Source organism: Myxine glutinosa, chromosome 1, assembly GCF_964187855.1.
Source record: "Myxine glutinosa chromosome 1, kmMyxGlut1.1, whole genome shotgun sequence".
In the NCBI taxonomy this organism is placed as follows: Eukaryota; Metazoa; Chordata; class Myxini; order Myxiniformes; family Myxinidae; genus Myxine; species Myxine glutinosa.
In genome coordinates, this window is record NC_136261.1 from 327,803,789 (window position 1) to 327,827,404 (window position 23,616).

The 23,616-nt window shown below is 43.8% G+C and overlaps 1 protein-coding gene across 3 annotated transcripts in view; it reads right to left on the reverse strand.

Moving 5' to 3' along the window:
- Positions 1-23,616, reverse strand: part of CDC14A (cell division cycle 14A) — a 197,164-nt gene that overhangs the window by 167,585 nt on the left and 5,963 nt on the right. For all 3 annotated transcript variants that reach the window (XR_013621783.1, XM_078769756.1, XM_078769754.1), the window contains exons 2-3: positions 17,999-18,089; positions 7,076-7,151 (exon numbers count right to left, since the gene is read on the reverse strand). Coding sequence is in view for 2 of the 3 variants with exons in the window: in XM_078769756.1 (XP_078625882.1) it covers positions 7,076-7,151; positions 17,999-18,089 (167 nt within the window). In the remaining variant the exon portion in view is untranslated. The remainder of the gene's footprint in view (positions 1-7,075; positions 7,152-17,998; positions 18,090-23,616) is intronic.

The following is a 23,616-nucleotide window of genomic DNA, read 5'->3' on the forward strand; positions in this document are numbered from 1 at the left end:
AATTCGGCACCTCCGCCGGGTGTCTTCAAAAACATGTAATCATGACTTGGCATTTACTACTATTAAGATTCATATTGAAACTAGAGAGGTTCCAGGGAACCTGAACTCAACTGGTCTATATCAATATGGTTAGAATATGCATAATAGAACCACAAACTATATAGTTTATATGTGCTAAAAATATATGACAAAAATTGATTTTTCAATATGGCCGCCCTGCGGCGCCCATTTTTGGGCGTGCAACGCCCAAATACAATCCCAAACTAGTTTATGTCTTAAAGATGCTGCATAACAAGTTTCATCAAACACAATCAATATTTGTGACTTTTAGAGCGTAGACGTCAAATTGTTTACAGACGACAGACAGACACAGACCGACAGACGATGGACACTGGGTGTTGACAAAAACTCAGCTGGACATAGTCCAGTTGAGTTAAAAAAGCATTTTTATAGTAATTATGAAATGCCATCATGTGCTACTTACAGTTGTAAAATCCACGACAATCGCAATCAAAGGAGAAGAGGAATCATATTTTAATCAGTAAGTTGGTATTCACCTTCGTTATGATCCAGAGTCTGGGAACTCATGGGAGAGCAAAGATGGAGTGGGGAACAGATGGCTCCAGAAAAATGAGCTTCCCATCCTATCCAGTTAGTACAGAGATCAGTGTTTGAATCCACACTTTTCTATAATTTTACCCTCTATATAATGTGTGCGGCCATCCGAGGAAAATTCTCAATTTTTTATCTCTTTCATGGGTAGAGTTTCCTTAAGCCCTGCTCGTGCAAGATGCACCATGACGTATGACAACGACAGATGTGTGAGGGGAAAAAACGAAGAATGTGCAGCACTTGAAGGGTCTGGACTCTGAACCAGTGTGCGAAATTAACGCCAGCCCGACAGCCCGTGGCTGGTAACTTTTGTCCCGGGCTGGTATATTTATTGAGTTGCCAGCCTGGTGGTCTGGATAGATTTTGCCCTACACTTTCGTTTAAAATCGACTTTTTCTGTTGAAAATGCATGTTTCCCTCAAATTAATACTTTTTTCTGCGTTTGCAAATTGTTTTTGCTTATATCCGGGGTCTGACATTCGACGCCATTTATATTTTCTTTCGTGGTATTTGATTGGATGTGCCATTCGTGCGAGAGCCAATGAGGATACGCCTTATATACGGTTCGCTGTATAGTACGAAACGAACTCCGTTGGTCAAACGGAACGGAGCTAAATTAACTAATATACGAAACGGAACTAATATGCCGTATGCGGGAGATTTATGAATGACTATAGATGTAGTATACTATATTCATATAGTTCCCACCAATAAGAAGATTTCAAAATGCTTTCCTTGGTGGTATGACAGCATACAGGTTACATTTCATGACACGCCATTCCGTTTCACGCACGAGGTCTGTTTCGCAGTTTGATATGACCGGAAATTGTGTATGTATCTGCTTCTTCTTCTTCTTCTTCACTGTCGAAGTCGGGAAACCCTGATCAGTCTCTGCAACAATGTGGCGATTTATACCGGAAGTTGACGATCCGGCAGAAAAGAAACGACAATTGGAAACAACAGCCGCTCAAAGGCAAGAAACAAAACAGAAATATGAGCAAAAGAGAGAACGGAAGTGGATCCCAGCATGGGTTACCCAGTTCCCTTGGGTACGCTATGACAAGTCACGCAAGAAGATGTAGTGCACACCATGTCAGAGTATGTTTGGTGTGTTAGATGCGAAAAAGGTGCAGAAAGCTGGTGCGGGATCAGGTCACGGAGATAGATGCTGCTGCTGTTGCAGGTGGTGAACCTGAGGGAGATGGTCTGCCGGAGCCAATATCAGCAGCTGACAAACAGTCGGATTATGAGTCCGGCCTTGACACTGACTGCAAAGACGTGGTTCTGGATGACATTGAGGACTTACAGGCTGCCGTGGAAGATATGTAAAACTAACAAGAAATGTGATAGATCATAGACCGACTACTAGACCTCGTTTTTTCTCAACTTTGTATTACTTTACCTCACCATCAGGTTATCAACTGTGACTGTCCTGCACATGTTGATCGATCTATGCACAAACTTTTAATAAAATTTCCTCACTTTTCTGACAATAAAACGTATTTGGTGTCATGAAAATATGATTCACTAGTGTTTTTTTATTTAATTATTCGAGAAGACCTATAGTTGCTATTAGGTTTTTAGGGAGTTTATTCCTGAACACTCCTAAAATGCACCAATTTGAGTCCTTATTTTCATCTCAGTTCTTCAGGCTGGTAACTTTTTCTTCGGGCTGGTAACTCTCAAAAGTTACCAGCCCAAATGGCTGGTAACTACATGCCCCAATTTCACACACTGCTCTGAACAAAAGGGTAAAGTGGTGAGAGGCCTCAGTGAGTGTGTTGGGCTGGCAGAATGGCCTCGAGGTAAGCAGATGCTGCCTCCAAGTTGTCTCACCTGGGTTTGAATCCCGAACCAGCTATAATCTGTCATCTTGGTGTTTCACAGGCAGGGTGATTCATCAATGTGTGCGCCATCCCTCGGATGTATGTTAAACGAACGGGGCATCACATCTGCCCGCATTAGTTGGCAGACGTTAAAGATCCCACGGTGTTCTTTTGAAAGAGTAGGGGAGCTCACCTCTGCTGCTGAGCCTGCTGTGGAAGCTTTGAGCTCTTTCATATGCCTCCCAATAGAAATTCCTGGCTATGCCAGTGCCTGTGGAGCGCTAGAATTGACATTTGGCCCAGTGCTCCACAAACTCTAACTACGCCACTGCTTGAGGGAAAGAGGTGAGGGGAGAGAGTTTGACTTGCATGTGGAAGTGGGTCCTGAGGGGAAGTGGAGCGGGGGAGGTTGGGGAGGGAGGGAGGCGGGGAGGGTTACCTAGACTGTAGATTTAAGTTTACCTTGAGTCTAGCTTTACTACCCTTATGCCTCATGGAGGTATATAAGCGAGAGGGGGACTTGAGGGGAAAGTTTTAGTTTACCCCATTATACCTCATGAAGGCTAAAGTGGCTTAAGCAAGAAGAGGACTTGAGAGAGAGGGGAGGGAGGTTAGTTAACCTTCTACAGATTCATAGGCAGGCCAATTCATCAGTGTTTGCTATCCCTCGGATGGATGTAGCACTGGGAGTCCCGTCTGCCAACATTAGTGCAGGATTGAACTAAATGGGGTACGTTCAAACAGGTTCAAGAAAAGATGAACAAGTGGAAGGAATGTATGGAGACAAAAGGTCTGAAGGTGAATATCGGAAAGACGAAGGTGATGGCAAGTGGTAAAGCATGTGGTGAGGTGGAAAGAACTGGGAAGTGGCCGTGTGCTGTGTGCAGGAAGGGTGTCGGAGTGAACTCCATTCAATGTACAATGTGTGCTGAGTGGGTTCATCAAAAATGTAGTGGTCTGAGAGGGTCATTTACCAGTGTGGCAGCTACATTCAAATGTAAGGTGTGCACAGAGGGAGCTGCAGATGGAGGAAATGTTGAGTTGGATCTTGGAGACGGCGTGAAGCTGGAAGGTGTGAAAACATTTTGCTACCTCGGAGACATGCTGAATGGAGAAGGTGGATCAGACTCGGCAACGGTTGCTCGAGTGAGATGTGCATGGAAGAAGTTTCGGGAACTGAGTGGCGTGCTGATGAGGAGGAGAGTGTCGCTGAAGCTGAAGGGAAAGGTGTATGCTGCATGTGTGAGAAGTGTTATGATTTATGGGAGCGAGACATGGGTAATGAACGTAGAGCAGCAACGAAGGCTGGAAAGGGTGGAAATGCGAATGGTTCGATGGATGTGCGGAGTATCGTTGAGAGAGAGGAAGACAAATTATGAATTGCGAAAGATGATGGGAATATTGCCTGTGATTGATGCTGTGAAGAGGAACAGGTTGAGATGGTTTGGTCATGTGTTGAGGAAGGATGAAAGTGACTGGTTGAGAAGAGTGATGGAAATTGATGTAGAAGGAAGTAGAGGACGGGGAAGACCGAGAAAGACTTGGCTAAAGATGGTGGAAGAAGAAATGCGGGCAAGGGGGTTAACAAGGAGAGATGCAGAAAATAGGGCAAAATGGAGAAGATTGTCATGGGGACCGCAAGGCTAACCCCCGCTCTAGCAGGGAAAATGGCCTTAAAATGCATGTTGTTGTTGTTCAAACAGGTTCAAACATCATGTACCATTTTTAAAGAGCTTATAAGATGGCCTTCCCTAGAGGCACAAGACTCGTACTGTGACTGTCATCCTGCATACTCACTATGGAACTGGACCTCTCTGAGGTGGTAATAAAGGCACCTTATCTTACTATAATTCACCAAATGTCTGTCTGTCTGTTCGAAGGTACCGTAAAAACTGCTGAACCGATCGCAAAGATATTTTGGATGGGTAATCCTGGGATCTCCAGGAGTAAAATAGGCTATTTAGTTTTCCCAATTTCAGCTTTGGTCTCAAGCATTCTCAGGTTTGGACTCCCGCATGACATTCGCGTTCGCATAACGTTCATTGTGACGATGTTCTCATTGTGACCATGTTGTGACGATGCATGTGTTCACGGTAGTGTTTGACGTGACGGTGTGAACGTAATTTCGTAATGTTTTTCGTTTCGTAATCCTTTAATGAACGTTTAATGGTTTTTTTTTTTTTGGTTTTTTTGGGGGTTTTTTTGTATACAAGATCGAGGCTCGTGAAAGAGCGAACATTAATCACACAGAAAGACAAACCGACACATAAAACATATAACATCGGGAGCGGTAGACAAGATGGGGAGAGAGGGGGAAGGACACAAACACAACATTTGAGAGCAGGGACCGAGAGACATGGAGACATCGAGAGATCTGAGAGAGGGCGAGGGCTTTGGGGGGGGGGGGGCATGGGAAGGGGGTGGTGGGAGAGGTATAAAACATATGGACACTGCCAGGACTTCCAGGAAAGAAGTTGTAATTTCAAACAAGGTGGATCTGGGGTGAATTAGCGGGGGTAGAAAAGATCAAGGTTTTGGATGGGGGAAGATAAGAGATGGTGGTGAACAGCTGTTTTAAAGACCTGGAGGGAGGAGTGGGATTGAAGGGAGTGAGGGAGTTTGTTCCAGAGGCGGGAGAAAAGAGGAATGAAAGAGTGAAGGTGAGCAGAGAGCCGAGATTTCGGCAGTTTAACCATCAGAGGGTTGCTGGCAGATCTTGTGCGACCTGTAGGAATATTTGGGGGACAGAGCACAGAGAGAGCTGGGGGTGCAAGGCCGGAGAGGAGTCGGTAGAAGACAGAAAGACCACCTACCTGCCTGCGGTGAGTGAGTGAAAGGCCCTCAGAGATAGCTTCATCGCGGGAGATTCCAATAATTCTGAAAGCTTTGGTTTCAACAGCGTGAAGCCGAGCTAGGTGTGAGGCAGGAGCACCGGCCCATAGGGGAGAACAGTATTCCATTGAGCTGCGGATGAAAGCCTTGTATGTGGTGAGGAGCTCAGGTGTGCCGAGGAAGGACTTCGCACGACGGAGGATGCCCAGTCGGCGACTGGCTTTGGAGGCCAGCTTGGAAATGTGGTTTTCCCAAGAAAGATCATGGCAGATAGTGAGACCCAAAAGCTTGAGCGACAGAACTTCTTGGAGAGGATTGTTGAGAAAGTAGATGGGAGGGTTGTCCAGTCGATCTTTTCGGAGAGACATAGTAAGAGTGTGAGATTTGTCAGGATTGAAAGACATGCAAAAGGATCATGTTTAATGAACGTTTAATGTTTAATGAACGTTTAATGTTCAATGAACGTTTAATGCCCTTTGATGTCCGGGGCCGCACGCGCGCTAAACTGGATGGGCTAGCGTGTACCTTGCCCTTCGCCGTCAGGCTCGGGTAAACCGCTGAGCCCCATCCGTGATGGGGACTGGGGCTTGAGACAGTGTCCCACGAACGAGGAATTCCCAGTAAGCGCGAGTCATCAGCTCGCGTTGATCACGTCCCTGCCCTTTGTACACACCGCCCGTCGCTACTACCGATCGGACAGTTTGATGAGATCCTCGGATCAGCCCCTGCACGGGCCGTTCTCAGCTCGTGCCGGTGCACCGAAAAGATGAGCGAACTTGACTGTCTAGACTTAGAGGAAGTAAAAGTCGTAACAAGGTTTCCGTCGGTGAACCTGCAGAAGGATCATTATCGGGACAACATGAGAGCGAGCGAGACGCGAGACGTACGTGGTACGTGATCGTCCATGTACTGTTTAGCCATGTACTGTTTAGATTTTGATGATTTGCGTGTGATATGATTCAACGGATGTTTATATGAATCGTTTAAAATTAAAAAACCTTCAATTTCTGATATTTTACCTTTTCATTTAGGCTTCCCAATTGAAGCCACGCCCATAGGGCGGGTACTGTTGCTAGTTATATAAACACACAATTTAATTGTAATTAAAATACCTTCGGTGGCGGAGGTAATAATTCAATTGAATGGAATATTTGAACACTATAAAACACAAATCACCTTGATTGCACTTCCAAAAACCTTCAGTTTAGCAGTTCTTTGGCAAAATTGTATGCCGTCTCAACCAATCAAATTTGCCACTCACTCTCAGAGCAGAGCAACTTTGAGATTCTTATTTTTCTTCTGCCAATAAGGGCCCATGTTCAAGTTCCAATAAAGTCTGATGTCCTTTTTCTCACGACTGGGTGGGTTAAGGTGTTCTATGAACCCTCTGGTTATTTGTTGGCATCGTCTTAGGACAGAATAACAATAACCATTTTAATGGATTTGAAGAGCTAAAACTGAAACAAAATGCTTAGAATTGTACTGTTGGACCTTCATAGCAAAAACAAAACAAGCAATTTTCAACATTGTTTTTATTTTGATTTCTGAACCTCAAGTGTCGATGGGCCATTAAAACAAACAAAAAAAAATGTACTTATATATTTTAAATAATTGGCTGCCAATTATATTTACCAATTGTAACATCAGCCAATTATATTTTTTGCAACTCATTTAAAAAAAAACATAAAAGCCATGTCGTTTGGCCTATACTCAAAACGCTCAAGGCTAAAGTGATAAGAAAACTGCGTACTCGAACACAAAACATCTCAGGGAAATTGACCATGATTGATCAAAGTCAAACGCACCTTGAGCTTCTTGTTAAGCTTGCAACAAAACTTGTAAAGCATTGCCAAGTTCAGTGGTCCAAAGTCTGCATAGAAGCTGTTTGAATAAGCAAGGGAGAGGGGAAAATATTGGGAGTGAGGAGGGGCAGGGGGAAAGAGTGAAGGGGGAATGAAAAGGACAGCAAAAACAACAAGATAGAAAAGTTACACTGTGAAAAACATCATAACATGTATTATAACAGTGACAATCACAGGCTTGTCAATAAATCCTCCAGTGATTCTTCCAAAAAAAGTGAATCAAAACCTGTAACAAAATAATTAACTGTGATTAAGCTGAGGAAAGAGCTTGAATTGCATTGCTAATTTGTGCTTACAGCAAAAAGACAGGTCCATTCATCTTCGATGTTTCGGGATAAAAATGCAGACACCTTTATTGGTAAAATGACCCAACAAAAAGTTTGAACCCCTAATTCAGGGTTATGAGCAAATATTTTTTTCCAAAAGAGGAAAATCTTTCATGCAGTCTTACAAACCCCGCATGCTATAGGGGTCAATGCACGCCCCCCCCCCCCCCTAAGAAAATGTAAACTAAATTTAATTGCATTTTCATAAATCTGGTACATTTTTGAAAAGATTTTACTCCAATAAAACTATTCAAATTTTCATCATATTTTAAGTACATCAAGTGAAATTCTGGACCAACATGATGTCAAAGTAAGCCAAGGAGTTTCTTTCTTATAAAAAAAATTCATGATTATGAGTCAGCTGCAAAACTACGACTACAATGATAATTACGGCAATGTATGATAATGCACAATTAACTAATAACGACTCAAATGAATTTCAAGACAAACAATTAAAGTTCAATCATTGAGATTTAATTTTGCAACATGCTTTTGTTTTCCTGAATCTGACAATCATTATTCAGATTCCTAAATTCACAGAAATGAAGTTACAACGCAGAGTAAAAATTGTCTGTAACAGTTTCCATAAACAAACATTTGCATTCAATGTTCAAATTGAACCAATTTGATGTGAAGAGCCTGTGATTGATGCTGTGAAGAGGAACAGGTTGAGATGGTTTGGTCATGTGTTGAGGAAGGATGAAAGTGACTGGTTGAGAAGAGTGATGGAAATGAATGTAGAAGGAAGCAGAGGACGGGGAAGACCGAGAAAGACTTGGCTAAAGATGGTGGAAGAAGAAATGCGGGCAAGGGGGTTAACAAGGAGAGATGCAGAAAATAGGGCAAAATGGAGAAGATTGTCATGGGGACCGCAAGGCTAACCCCCGCTCTAGCAGGGAAAATGGCCTTTAAAATGCATGTTGTTGTTGTGTTGTTGTGTTCAAATTGAACCAAGTCGTGCACATGATTCACACGGGAGGCTTTCAAAACATGTATAGCATGAAAGAAATACACTTTAGTTTTTCTGCAGATTACAATGAATGAATGAATGAATGATCGTTTCAAGGCCATTTTCCCCGCTAGAGCGGGTCTGCAGATTACAATCATTAATCATAATCATTATAATCATGTGCGATGCCCTACACAGAGTGTTGTTGCTGCCAAAATAGTTACTACGACTAGGTTACTATCCTGGTTGGGTCCCCACTCCAACAAGGGAAGTCAGAGCAGGAATGTGTAATTTAGTCATGGTACAAGCGATAGCTCGCTTTCTCTTCACAAAGGACACCGTGGGGTCTTTAACGTCCACCCAGTTTAACGTGACGGGCAACACACATTGATGAATCACCGGGATGACCGTTTATTTCACTATTTTTGCCTGGGATTCCATGCACATCTTGTGAAATAGACAGTTGTCAATCACACCCATTCGACAACTCAATCTTACAATAATATCAGAATAACAGTGACCACCATTCAATGACCAAAATCACTATCAAAGGCCTCTTACCTCCAAACAAAGGGATTGCATTCACAAAGGAAGTGCTTCTTTAAAGAAGGTCAACAAAAAAATCCCAATAACAATCATGGTTAATCCGTGATGTATTAAATAAAATAAAAGAAAATAAATAAATAAGAGTTCAATAAGAACTGGGATGAAATTTTCTGGAACATCACATTCCTTTTTGTTTTCACCATCTCGTAAAGTCGTATAAGCATTAAAAAAATTATACAACAATCTAAGATTCATGGTGGAACCTGTATATAAATCAGATGCAGGACAATGAGAAGACAATCGTGTACTTCGACATATATTACAAGGACACTGGTTGAAAATGCGCAAAAACATATTTGGTATGTTGGATTTGAACCTGGTTTCCCTGCTGCTTTATGAGCCTGGAGTTCGGATGGGAACACGAACGCAGGCCGACCCAAATAGATATTGGAGACTTGATCACCAATCTGTTCGATCACATACACAATTGCGGTACCTCAATCTGGACACAAGCCTGAACAAACACCGGGGAGCAAAGAGAAGCCATCCTGCTGCATACAATGATCTCACAGCAAGCAAACAAGCTAAAATCGTTTATGAAGGTGATACTTCAAGACAGGCTGCCAAAATTAAAGAACCTTGGTGCCTATCTTATTATTTCAATCATTTCGAAACTCACAATCATTTTTTGCATCTTTTCTGTTGGAGGTTTATGCGAAAGGCTCTTTTGAGTCTTTCAGGTATAATATTAAAAATTTAGGATTGCTACCACTCAGGTAGCCTTTCTGGCTGCCATTTTCTTTGAGAAACATAGTCATGATGTCACAAACTGGGCACTCTTGCATGCAACAACCATGAGAGCTGCCTAGTAGGAAAACAAAACCATGAATTGTGTATGAATGAAGCAGCCAACTCGCTGGGTTTTATTTTGCTGTATTTACTCGTTGTATTTGAAAACTGTGGCAGCCATTTTTTGTGAGCCACCCAATCTTGTTACAACAGTCTTACATGAAAACTTACGTGCTTTTTAAGTGAAAATGGTTCAATTTTGTGAACAACCTCTATGACAACTCTGTCATTACTCGGATAAAGCAACCAAAACACAATAATCTAGGTGAAGCCTCACTAAGTTCCTCTTTTGAATTACTTTTTTTTAAACCTCTAATAACACCTTAGTTTTTACCAATAATACGACCCGTTTGATCTCGAAACAACCTCTTTTGATGGTGAGGACTGTTGCTTACACATTGCAGAAGGGTTGATGGCCTCTGCTCTCTCATTCATTCTTTTTTTTTTTCCTTATTTTTTTTTTCCTTGCTCTTTCTTTCTTTCTTTCTTTCTTTCTCTTTCTTTCTCTCTCTCTCTCTCTCTCTCTCTCTCTCTCTCTCTCAACTCATTCAGGATGTGTGCGTTCTTCCAATAACCATACCCTCGGTAAACTTCCAAAATGGAATCTTCTTTCCCACCCACATCTGTGCTTTTGTCCTGTTTGTGGAACTACCTTATAGAAGTGATTCAATCCCACACTTCCTTCCGTTGTTTCAAGCAGTTAGTACAACACCATCCCAAGTCATCCCCCTCCCAATAAGTGATCTTTTCTCCCATTAAGACAACCATCTTACTTTTAGGTTACTCTCACGGTTTTCTCGTTCTCCCCCCTCCCTCTTTTACTGTTCATTCAGTCATTCATTCCCTTCTTGTTGTGTCCACGTTACCTCACTGTCAGCACATTGCCTTTTAGCCATTGCTTCGCTGTTCCATGAGCCTATTAGTATGGCAGATAGGTGCAGGAATTGTGCCTTTGATGATACAAGCATGGCATTTGGCACACAGTCCGAGTATGTCCTAAGAAAGATATTTGGCTATTAGGCCATCGCAGATTGGTCCTTTTTTGAAAAATGGCCACCATTGTTGTCACAGGACAAATCTGCAACGGCCATATAGCCAAATATCTTCCTTAGGGCACACTCTTAACTGTGTGCCAAATCTCGTGCTTGTATCATCAAAGTCACAGTTCTCCCAAATATTTCACCTATCTGCCGTACTATATGGTTTGTATTCTAATATAAATATAAATAAATAAAACTGCCCTCCGAAAATTAAACATGCTAATATCATATCAGCTTTTCCTATTGATACCTCGGGTTTTCTGACTGCCCTACACCACAGAGACCACAACCCTCCTCCACTCTCCCTGCCTTCATCCAAGTTCCTTCTTGTGTGTCACACATTTCCAGATTTACCCATTACATGATGTCGTCACTATTTATATTGTTGTTGCCCATGCCCAACACCATCCATCTTCTATTACTAAAAGGAGCAGTGTGTGTGTGTTCCTGCTGTCATACAACAACAACAACAACAACAACAACAACAACAACAACAACAACAACAACAACAACAACAACTAGAAAGGCACTTGGTAGAGCGCATGAGCGCATACCTCTGCTAGGCTGAGTAGTTTACATTTTGTATATCACCGATAGGCAAGATCTGGATTCGGACCTGAAGCAAATATAATGGGCTTGTTCTTTTCGCCGAACCAACGAATCCACCTAGTTTAGTCATGACTAGTCCACAATTTTTTTTAAATATCGTGCTATATATAATTTTTGGCCCCATCTCTTTTAAACAAAACCAAAAGTCTAACATTGGCGTAGCCGGGCCAGTTTGATACTTTAGTTGAAGAGGATAGTATGACCTGGGTGGATATACCAGATAGCAAATAATGTAAGTATTAATTTTTTTTGAAATACTCTAAGTCGCTATGCTGTCTGTCACCATGGAAGTGAAGAGATTGCATCGACACACTGGTTTATTCTATATTTTTTGAGTCAACCATGAAACAACCATACACCGCTTCAATACTTTCTGAATGCACTGTAACTGATGAATAATTAACAAACCCCTCATGAACGCCTAAGTCAGTTGTGGTACAACACTGTGGTACTTTTCATTATTAACTGTGGATGCCCTCAGGGCTCCCTCACTATTGTATATGGGTTGTTGTTACCACAGCGGTTCTTCAGACAGCTTTGGCTTCTAGTGGTCATCTCTCCCTTGACTTGTCTTTTTCAGGTCTCAACTACCCATCTCATCCTGCCCTCAGTATTAAGATATAGAGATGGAGATAATGTAATTCATGGCACAATAGTCTTCCTACATGTTCTATCACCCCACCTACACAATAAGCAAAGCATGTTTACAATTTATTTCACATTAATTGAAATAATATCCATCTTCTTCAATGTACTTCATCCACTAGTCGACAAATCTTTTGACATCAGCAAATAAGTCTTCCTTCTGAAGTGTCCTTAACATAACCTGGCTGTGTTAACCTCTTCAGAAGAAAATAATACATCTTTCTCGAGTCCATCTTTTTCCAATTTTGGTAACAATGGATTTGAATCTAGCAACACAAAACTTTGCACTCCTCGGACTCCACCAGGTCACAGGCATTGCGTTTTACATTTGGTGGAGTACCGTCATCGTTCAGAAGACCGAGATACTTTTTGCACAATTAAGGTGGCATACAATTACCCAAAATGATATGGAAGAAGCCACCATTCACTGAATATTATACTCTGTGGAACTGCTAAATTTTTCAAAATTCCAAAGAGGTAAAAAAAAAAATTCGCCTTGGTGCTCCTGTGTTGACGCTGGACTTGCATGATGTAGATAAGACATCCACTTGCACTCTGCTGAACCTGACTTCAGTTCTGGTTCATAGCTGTGGCACCAAATTTAGTCTCCAATAAAAATGCATTCAAAGAATGTGTCACCTTGCCGACAAAAACGTCAAAGATGCTGTTGACACAGAACTGGCCAGTTCAATTTATGCTTCTCTGTGAGGGTATTGTGTTTATGTTATACAGGCCAGTTATTAAAGTGTAAGGCCATCGTATGGCATGTGTGCTTGTGAAGAATTGTTCATTTGTCCTGTATGAAGAAGTGTACACCGCTCCTTTCCAATTCTATCTCCAGGTGCTGCATGACGTCATTGCCTGGCACCGAAGGGGCAATGATTGATGCATGCTGTAATGGAGTACTCAGTTTTCACTCCGGTTGTTTTTATTTTGTTTTTTTGTTTGTTTGTTTGTTTGTTTGTCTGGGTGATATCTCAGCTATCCTTTGAGCTAGGAAGCTGAAATGTTGGCACAATAGTGAGCAAGTGCTTTGGCAAAAACGGTATTTCTTGTTTTTTTGATTAATCAATTAATTGATTAGTAACTTAATTATTATCGATTAATTAAGTACCGATTTATTTCCTTTCTCATCTGGGCAATAATATCTCAGGCACCTTTTGAGCGAGGAAGCTGATATTTGGACATGACAGTGACCAAGTGATGTGGCTATAAAGGATTTTTTTTTTTTTTTTGTAGACTGAATCGAGGCTCGTGAAAGAGCTAACGTTTACTTCACAAACAAATCAACCAGACAAACAAAATATATAAAAAGAGGGAGCGGAAAACAAGATGGGGAGAGAAGGGGAAGCACACAAACACAACATTTGAGAGCAGGGAGATGTGTGGAAGGGAGAGGGCTTGGGGGGACGAGGCATGGGAAGGGGGGGGGGGGAGGAGGGAGACATATAAAACACAAGGACACCAAGGACTTCCAGGACAGAAGTTGGTATTTTAAAAAAGTGGAATTGGGGTGAAATTAGCGGGGGTAGAAAAGATCAAGGTTTTGGATGGGGGAAGATAAGAGATGGTGGTGAACAGCTGTTTTAAAGACCTGGAGGGTGGAGTGGGATTGAAGAGAGTGAGGGAGTTTGTTCCAGAGGCGGGAGAAAAGAGGAATGAAGGAGTGAAGGTGAGCAGAGAGTCTTGATTTTGGCAGTTTGACCATAAGAGGGTTGCAGGCAGATCTTGTGCGACCTGTAGGAATATTTGCGGGACAGAGCCCAGAGAGAGCTGGGGGGGGCAAGGCCAGAGAGGAGTCGGTAGAAGACGGAAAGACCACCAACCTGCCTGCGGTGAGTGAGTGAGAGGCCCTTGGAGTTAGCTTCATCGCGGGAGATTCCAATGATTCTGAATGCTTTGCTTTCAACAGCGTGAAGACGAGCGAGGTGTGAGGCAGGAGCACCAGCCCAGAGGGGAGAGCAGTATTCCATTGAGCTGCGGATGAAAGCCTTGTATGTGGTGAGGAGTTCAGGTGTGCCAAGGAAGGACTTCGCACGACGGAGGATGCCCAGTCGGCGACTGGCTTTGGAGGCCAGATTTGAAATGTGGTTTTTCCAGGAAAGATCATGGCAGATAGTGAGACCCAAAAGCTTGAGTGACAGAACTTCTTGGAGAGGATTATTCAGAAAGTGGATGGGAGGGTTGTCCAGTCGGTCTTTTCGGAGAGACATCGTAAGAGTGTGAGATTTGTCAGGATTGAAAGACATGTTCCACTTGTTTGCCCAGTCTGTGATTTTGTCAAGGTCTGCAGAGAGTGAGGAGGCTGCAGACTGCCGATCTGAGGGATGAAGAATGGAGCGACAGAGAGTAGAGTCGTCAGCAAAGAGATAGAGAGGATTTTCAAGAGAGTCAGAGAGATCATTGATGAAGACCAGAAAAAGCACAGGGCCCAGAACACTGCCTTGGGGAACTCCAGCCTGAACAGGAAGAGGAGATGAGAGAAACCCATTCAGGGCCACACGTTGACTACGACTAGAGAGGACGTCCGCCAGCCATGCGTGGAGATTTCCATGGATACCAAAAGAGGAGAGTTTGGTGAGCAGAGCGGGGTGCCAGACCGTATCGAAGGCACGTGATATGTCAAGGGAGACTGCTCTAATTTCCTGTTTGGCATTGAGGACCTCCATCCATTGTTGAGAAAGCAGAAGCAGCATGTCCAGAGTGGAGTGTCCAGGTCTGAAACCAAATTGATGATCAGAGATCAAGCCATTGGAGAAGAGGAAAGATTTCATATCTGAAGCAATGATGGATTCCATGACTTTTCTGATAATTGGGAGAAGGCTGATTGGTCTGTAGTTGCTGGGATCTGTTTTTGCACCTTTTTTGTGCAAAGCGGTGATGTTGGCAGATTTCCAAGCAGATGGAAGATGACATTGAGCAAAAGAGAGGGTGAAGAGAACAGAGAGAGGGAGTGAAAGAGCGGAAGAACATGATTTTAGGACCCGTGGGCTGATGCCGTCAGGTCCAGTTGCAGAATCAGAGTCGAGGGTTGACAGAAACTTTTCCACCTTGTCAGGAGGAAAGGACACAGAGTCCAGGAGCAGCTGGGTACGACTGGGTACGGTGGGTACAGAGAGGGATGGGTTTGGGACACAAGATTTAGAGGCAAACACAGAGTTGAGGCATTCAGCTTTTTCACGTGCGGAGTCAGCCGTGTGGCCATTTAAGGTGAGGGAGGGGATGGAGGGGGAACAAACACCAGAAACAGATTTTACCAGACGCCACCAGGATTTGGAAGAGGGAGACAGAAAAGAGAGTTCGGTCCCGAGGACGGGGAGATATTGTTTCCTGGCTCTCCTGAGGGTGGACACACACTTGTTTCGGGCTTTGTGAAAGGAAATGAGATTTCCTTCCGTTGGATTTGCTTTCCAGGAGACGAAAGCAAGTTGTTTCTGGGCAATTGCCTCACCACAATATTCCATGTACCATGGACGGGAGGAAGGGTATGACAACTGAAGACGAGAAGGGATAAATCTGTGCATGAGAGAGAGCAATTTACTTTGGAAGAATTCCCAGGATGAGTTGATGTCAGAGGCAGTAGAGATGGGAGACCAGTCCAGATGATTGATGGCTGCTTGAAGACCGTGCCAGTTGGCCTGAGTGAAATGCCAGACTCGTCGACGCTGGGGAGGCTCTCTGAAAATGGTCAGAGAGATGTCCACTTTAACAAGCACATGATCAGAAGAGCCGATTGGAGCAGAAGAAGAGCAGCAGACATTTTCAGGGAAGTTAGTCATAACCAAGTCCAGAAGAGAAGATTCTCCGTTGACTGAGATCCGGGTTGGGAAATTGACAGATTGTGTCAGTCCCAGTGAGTCACAGAAGTCCTTTGCTGAAGAGCCATGGCTGGTGAGAGAGGTACCCACCCCCAGCCAACTGGCATGGTGACAGTTGAAATCACCACATATGAGGAAGAGAGAGTTGGGATGGGTAGATAGAAGTTGGTCCATATTATCAGACAGCGAGATGTAGATGGAGTCATCACTGTTTGGTGGACGGTACAACACGCATATGAACAAAAGGTGGGAGCGAAGGGGAAGCCGTAGCCAAAGGTATTCCTGGGGGTGAGGTGGAGAGAGGGCAGTGCAGGGCGAGTGAGGAAGAGAGTTTTTTTATAAAGATAGCAACCCCACCTCCAGGACGAGGCTCAGGTCTATCATACCGGAGGAGGGAGTAACCTGGGAGAGATACCAAGGAATCAGAGACATCATGAAGGAGGAAGGTTTCTGTTAAGCAGATCACGTCTGGTTTGTCAGAAGCAACCTGTATGGAGAGATCAGTTAAGTTTGAGCGAAGGCCCCGGATGTTTGAGGTCCATACTGTTAAGGAAGAGGAAGGGGGAGCATCGGATACAGAACAGGGGGGGGGAGCGGTAGGGCAGGATGTGGAAGAGGAGGAAGAGGTAGGGAGAGCTGTTGCAGGTGTGTCAGAGATTACAGAATAGCTTGGAGAAAGGGAAGAATGGGGCGGACAAAAGGTTTGATGGTGTTTGGGTGAGGCGCAGTGAGGTGTTATTTGAGGAGGGGGAAGAGTGAGGCAGAAGGTTGAGGAAGATCCCAAACGTGATTAATAGTAAATGTCATCATTTTAAAAAATTTACCCTGTGCAATGACAAGCCCCAGATATGACCTTCTCATCAGTGTTAAGAAGCACAAAGGTTTGGTGAGAACACATCCGTCTACGAACCTTCGGCCTTTCATGGGCCAACATCGTTGGGAGTTTTTGCAATACGGGCTGCAATACATCAACTTTTTGGATAAGTTGATCAGGAAGTTCTCCAACTGTTTAATTTTGCAGAGGCACACCACTTTCTCACGGTTAGGCTTACAAGTATTTTCGGTTTCTTTAAAAGGTTTTTTTTTTTTGTCATTTATTTCTGCAATCCTTTTCTGGCAGGCATGAAATATGTCCAGGCCACCCCGATTTACTTCGTTACTATGGGATCCTTTGCATGCGTGCCGAGCAATCAGGGGTGAATTACATCATTTTGAAAGTGCCTTATTGAGAATCTAGATAAGGTTGGATGGAGGAGAAAGATGGCTAGCAGGTTGTGGGATGAATGAGGATTGAAGGGAAGGAAAGTCAGACATTGGGTCAGTCCCATGGAATTTCAGGTCTTCATTACAATCCTATTGAATTTCAGGAGGCCTCAATTGCAATCCCATGGCTGGTTGATACAATAAACACTGAGCCAATTCACTATATATTCCCTTTTTATTGCACTGTCAAATCACCACCACCCCAAGTCAGGACAATCCCTCTCTTTCCTCAAAAGTTTCAAAATAGCAGTATACTGCATATCTCAATAACATATATGTCATCTTATATCTCTACTCGTTCTACCTCCATTAACCCTTATCACACCCATGCCTCTTCTTCCAGATTATTATCTGTCCTTCAACCTGGCTTTCTTCCCTGCATGTTCAGCCACATACTTATTTTTTGGTTGTTCCCACACCAACAAAAAGTCATCATGTTCCTCTTCTTTCGTTTGCTGCCATGTTCTTTCACAGGGTGAGAGTTTGTATACAAACAACATAACAGATTTACGACTGAATTAACAACTTTAATGAGAATATTATGCTAATGAAATGCAGGACAATTTACGACACAGCAGCTTTTGTTACCACAAATGACAAAGCCAAGCAAATTAATCACACCGCTTTTTAATAAGCAAGCATCCATGGTGTCATCACCAAAGCAGAAACTTGACTCTTATCCACAAAGCTGGCAGGCAATGTGATGCACGACTTCATCAACATACCCTCTCAAGGCAAAAAAGTGCTGCAACTCGGGCCAACTCCAAACAAATATGCATCATCTTGAGAATCACCGAGATGATACAGCTACAGACACTCACTTCTCATACAGTAGCTCATCGTCTGTGCTGAAATAGTGTGTGCTCGTGGTACTCCGTGGCTTGCAGCAGAGGGAGGAGAAGTACAGGCGGCCTGGGAGGAGGGGTATAGGCATGGAGAATTACAGCAAAATTCAGAAAGCAGCAAGTCCAACTTTTTCATTTGGCAACTTTTTTTAATTTTCCCTAATCACAACAATCTTAAAAGTTTACCAGAAAGTTTTTTGTTTTTTTTTACAACAATCTTAAAAGTAATAACAGCAATACCTCATTCTCTGTATTTTTATTTTTTATTTTTACATTGTCTTGCAAAGTCATTACGACTCAGAACTATCACCGAGTTGTGAGAAAACAAGGGAAGGAGTTCGCGATAGGAATGAATTAGCTTGTGGTGGAGAAGATGTCAGCTGTGCAAGGAAGTTAGCATCATCTTCGATATAATAAAGCAGAAGTGTCTGTCTGTTGGTCTGTTTGCCCATCCCCAATCTATTCCCTCAGTTTTGGGGCCAGCCCCACCAAACTTTCTGTGGAACTTTTTGGGGTCCCAGTGGGTGGCCTAAGGTGGTGGGAGTTTTCACAAAATTTCTCAAAACCTTTTTTTGGAGATTCCGGGCCCCCACCTGTGCATAGCACAGGTACCTCACCAGTGAAAGAGTAAGATAGGTATTGGGGGTCAGTAAATGTCAAAAGAATATCAATGGTTCAACTTCTCTTAAAGTATATACCACTTTTCATAACATGATTTACTCCGTCGTTAAAAGTACCCATCAGTATACTTTTTACCTCTGGCTACGGCTGGCCAAAAAAACATTGCCTCAAAAAGAGAACCATGACAATTACAACTACATATGGGCAGGGTACAGCCCAAAGTGGAGATCGGTTTCTGAGGTTTGGGACATGGAATGCAGGGACAATGACAGGGAGATCAGGAGAAGTGGTGGAAGTATTGGTCAGAAGAAGAGTGGACATATGTTGTGTGCAAGAGACGAGATGGAAGGGAAGTGGTGTGAGAATGGTGAAGGGTAGGCAGGGACAGAAATACAAGTTTGTGTGGCAAGGCTGCCTGGAGGGCATGAATGGTGTTGGTGTCCTGTTTTCTGAGGAGTTTGTAGACAGTGTGGTGAGTGTGACTAGAGTGAGTGATAGGTTGATGATGGTGAAAATGATGATTGGAAAGCTCTTGGTGAACGTCATCTCGGGATATGCTCCGCAGGTTGGTCGGACCGATGAAGAGAAGGACAAGTTCTGGTGTGCAATAGAGAAGCTGATGGAAAACGTGAAAGATGAGGAAGTTGTTGTGGTAGGAGGAGACCTAAATGGACATGTGGGAAGGAGTATGGATGGTTTTGAGGGAGTTCATGGGGGTTACGGATATGGTGTGAGAAATGGAGAAGGTGAAAGGATTTTGGAGTTTGCTGATGGAGCTGATTTGTTATACTCAGTTCCAGAAAGAGCATAATAAGCTTGTTACATACATGTCAGGTGGGTCGACGACAACCGTTGACTACCTGATGGTGCGTAGGCGAGATAGGGGGCACCTCCGGGACACAAAGGTGATCCCGGGGAAGGAGGCTGTTTCACAGCACCACTTGGTTGTCTGCGACATAAGGGTGAAAGGTGCGAGGAGAGCTCGGCGGGTGAAGTACCAACCGAGAATGAAGGTGTGGAGGTTGAAAGAGGTGACAGTAAGGGAGGCATTAAAAGAGAGGCTGAGTAGGGTAGAGGATGATGTGGTTGAGCTTGAAAGAGGTTGGATGTCAATGAAAGCTAGTCTGTTGGGAGCCGTTGGTGAGGTATGTGGATGGACTAAAGGACCACCGAGGCACTCGGAAACATGGTGGTGGGATGATGAAGTTGGAAAGAGGATTGACGAGAAGAGGAAGAGGTTCAAGGAGTGGCAGAAGGCGAAGGGTACGGGAGCAGAAAAAGCAGAGCATGAAGGTTATAAGGCAGCCAAGAAGACTACAAAGAAAGAGGTAGCAAAGGCGCAGGAGGCATGTAGGAAAATGTTCGGAGAATGTTTGGATTCGGAAGAGTGTCAGAGAGCAGTATTCAGGATTGCAAAGCAGATAGCGAAAGAGAGGTGTGATGTGATGGGGGTGAGTTGCTTGAAGGATGAAGTGGGACAAATCGTTGTGGACCCAGATGGAATTAAAGGAAGATGGAAAGGATGTATGGAAATGCTGTTGAATACAGAGAATGAATGGGATGGCAACATGGAGAGTAACCCAGTTTTAGGACCGGCAGAGAAGATAACTGAGAAGGAAGTTGAGGAAGCGATAAAAGCAATGAAGAGTAGAAAAGCTGGAGGGCCGGCGGGAGTTGTGGGAGATATGTTGAAGGCAGCAGGAAGTTGGGGTGTGAAGAGAATGACAGAGATCTGTAATCTGGCGGTGAAAGAAGGCCGCATTCCAGTGGATTGGGAACTGAGTACCCTCGTCCCTCCATACAAGGGGAAAGGTGACCCTCTAGATTGTGGCTCGTACCTAGCGATAAAGTTATTGGAGCATGGAATGAAGGTATTGGAAAGGGTGTTGGAGAGGAGGATAAGGAAGAAAGTGAAGATCGACGAAATGCAGTTTGGATTTATGCCAGGAAGAGGTACGACAGACGCGCTTTTTATTGTGAGGCAGTTGCAGGAGAAGTACATGGAGAAGAGGAAGAAGTTGTTTCTTGGGTTTGTTGATCTGGAGAAAGCATTCGATAAGGTTCCACGCAAAGTATTGACATGGGTAATGAGGAAGTTAGGAGTGCAGGAATGGTTGATCAGAGTAGTGATGGCAATGTACAAAAGAGCGCGCACAGCTGTAAGGACGAAGGACGGGAACAGTGGTGAGTTTGAGGTGAAGGTGGGAGTGCATCAGGGGTCGGTACTAAGTCCACTACTATTTGTAGCTGTGATGGAGGTGCTGGCTCAGAACGTAAAGGAGGGTTTACCGTGGGAGTTGTTGTATGCAGATGATCTGGTGTTGATTGCGGAAAGTATGGATGGACTGAAGGAAAAGATGAACAAGTGGAAGGAATGTATGGAGACAAAAAGGTCTGAAGGTGAATATCAGAAAGACGAAGGTGATGGCAAGTGGTAAAGCATGTGGTGAGGTGGAAAGAACTGGGAAGTGGCCCTGTCCTGTGTGCAGGAAGGGTGTCGGAGTGAAGTCCATTCAATGTACAATGTGCGCTGAGTGGGTTCATCAAAAATGTAGTGGTCTGAGAGGGTCATTAACCAGTGTGGCAGCTACATTCAAATGTAAGGTGTGCACAGAGGGAGCTGCAGATGGAGGAAATGTTGAGTTGGATCTTGGAGACGGCGTGAAGCTGGAAGGCGTGAAAACATTTTGCTACCTCGGAGACATGCTGAATGGAGAAGGTGGATCAGACTCGGCAACGGTTGCTGGAGTGAGATGTGCATGGAAGAGGTTTCGGGAACTGAGTGGCATGCTGATGAGGAGGGGAGTGTCGTTGAAGCTGAAGGGAATGGTGTATGCTGCATGTGTGAGAAGTGTTATGATTTATGGGAGTGAGACATGGGTAATGAACGTGGAGCAGCAACGAAGGTTGGAAAGGGTGGAAATGCGAATGGTTCGATGGATGTGTGGAGTTTCGTTGAGAGAGAGGAAGACAAATGATGAATTGCGAAAAATGATGGGAATAGAGCCTGTGATTGATGTTGTGAAGGGGAACAGGTTGAGATGGTTTGGTCATGTGTTGAGGATGGATGAAAGTGACTGGTTGAGAAGAGTGATGGAAATGAATGTAGAAGGAAGTGGAGGATGGGGAAAACCGAGAAAGACTTGGCTAAAGATGGTGGAAGAAGAAATGCGGGCAAGGGGGTGAACAAGGAGAGATGCAGAAAATAGGGCAAGATGGAGAAGATTGTCATGGGGACCACAAGGCTAACCCCGCTCTAGCAGGGAAAATGGCCTTAAAATGCATGTTGTTGTGCGTTTGTCTCCGGCTTCCCCTCCGCTCCCACCTTTTGTTCATACATGTTTACACAAAACAGTGTTGACTCCATTTACATCTTACTCATTTACATCTCACAACATGAACCATCTTCTATCCACTCATCCCGACTCTCTCTTCCTCATATGTGACTTAAACTGTCATCATGCCAGCTGGCTGGGTGTGGGTACCTCTCGTACAAGCCATGGCACCTCGGCAAAGGACTTCTGTGACTCATTGGGACTAACACAATCTATCAATTTCCCAACCCAGATCTCGGTCAACAGTACATCATCTCTTCGGGATTTGGTCATGACCAACTTCCCTGTAAATGTTTTCTGTTCTTCTTCTGCTCCAATTGGTTCATCTGATCATATGCTTGTTAAAGTGGACTCCTCAGAGAACCACCTCAGCGCTTTCGAGTCTGGCATTTCATTCAGGCCAACTGGCATGGTCTTCACGCAGTCATCAAACTTCTCGACTGGTCTCCCATTTCTACGATCTCGTACATCAACTCATCCTGCGAATTATTCCAGTGGTTCCATCTCTTATCTTTCCCCATCCAAAACCTTAATATTTCATTTCAATTTCATAAAACATCCAAAACATTTAATTGTCAAGGGTAGCCTGGAAGTACTGTACATTGTTATCATTTGTCAGGCTTGTCTATTGCATTGAAAACACGTAAGCAAATCACCAAACCTGGTGATTTGATCAACAAATTCCTGGTTCCTGGTTCGTAAAGCAAGTTCTTGGTTCTTAAAAATTGATCAAGAAATCTCACGTTTTTGTGAACTTCACAAAGCTCTGCCAAAACAGTTTAATCTCCCTGTCTGAGTATATTTGTCAGAGGTCAAGATCCAAGGACACCAAGGACAAAATGTCATGTACTGGCTACTGCACTCCATTTGTTTCTTGTATGCTAATATCAGGCTGACAGGATGGCCTAGAGGTTCGCACACTTGCCTCTAAACAGTCTAGCCTAGTTTCAAATCCAGATCAAGCGAAAAAAAAACGGTCATCCCGGTGTTTCACTGCAGGGCGATTCATCAATGTGTGTGCCGTCCCTCGGATGGATGTGAAACTAGGCATCAAGTCTTCCAGCATTAGTTGATGGACATTAAAGATCCTACGGTGTCTTTCCCGAAGAGAAGGAGAGCTATCGCCGGCACCATGGGCAAATTCCAAATTCCTGCCCTAACTACTGCTGTGAGAGGAATGGCAAACCGCATGACCACTGCCAAGAAACTGCCTCAGCGAAATCAATGCTCCGTAATAGAGTATGGTACATCAGTCCTACTAATTCCGTTGTAATTCAAACGAAAGCGAAGACGATGGCGTGCCATCACAAATCCCCACGCTTTCCACCTAGAGCAAAGCTGAAAGATGTCAAAACGTTACACCAGAAATGACCCAAAAATCAAATTTTGAGTTAAAAAAAAAATCTTCTGTATTGACCCCTGTAACTCCAAGACCCCACATTGTGGGGCATGAACCGGTGGTCAAATCCGAAAAATCATTACATATTTCATATGCCCCTCAATATTGATTGCATATCCAAAGTTTCATTCATAAAAATGCTTTAAAATGTTCCCATAATTGTATTTTTTGGTATTTGACCTTTTTACACCACCCAGGGACCCTGGAGAGGGCGGATATATGGTTCTTGCACCTTCTTG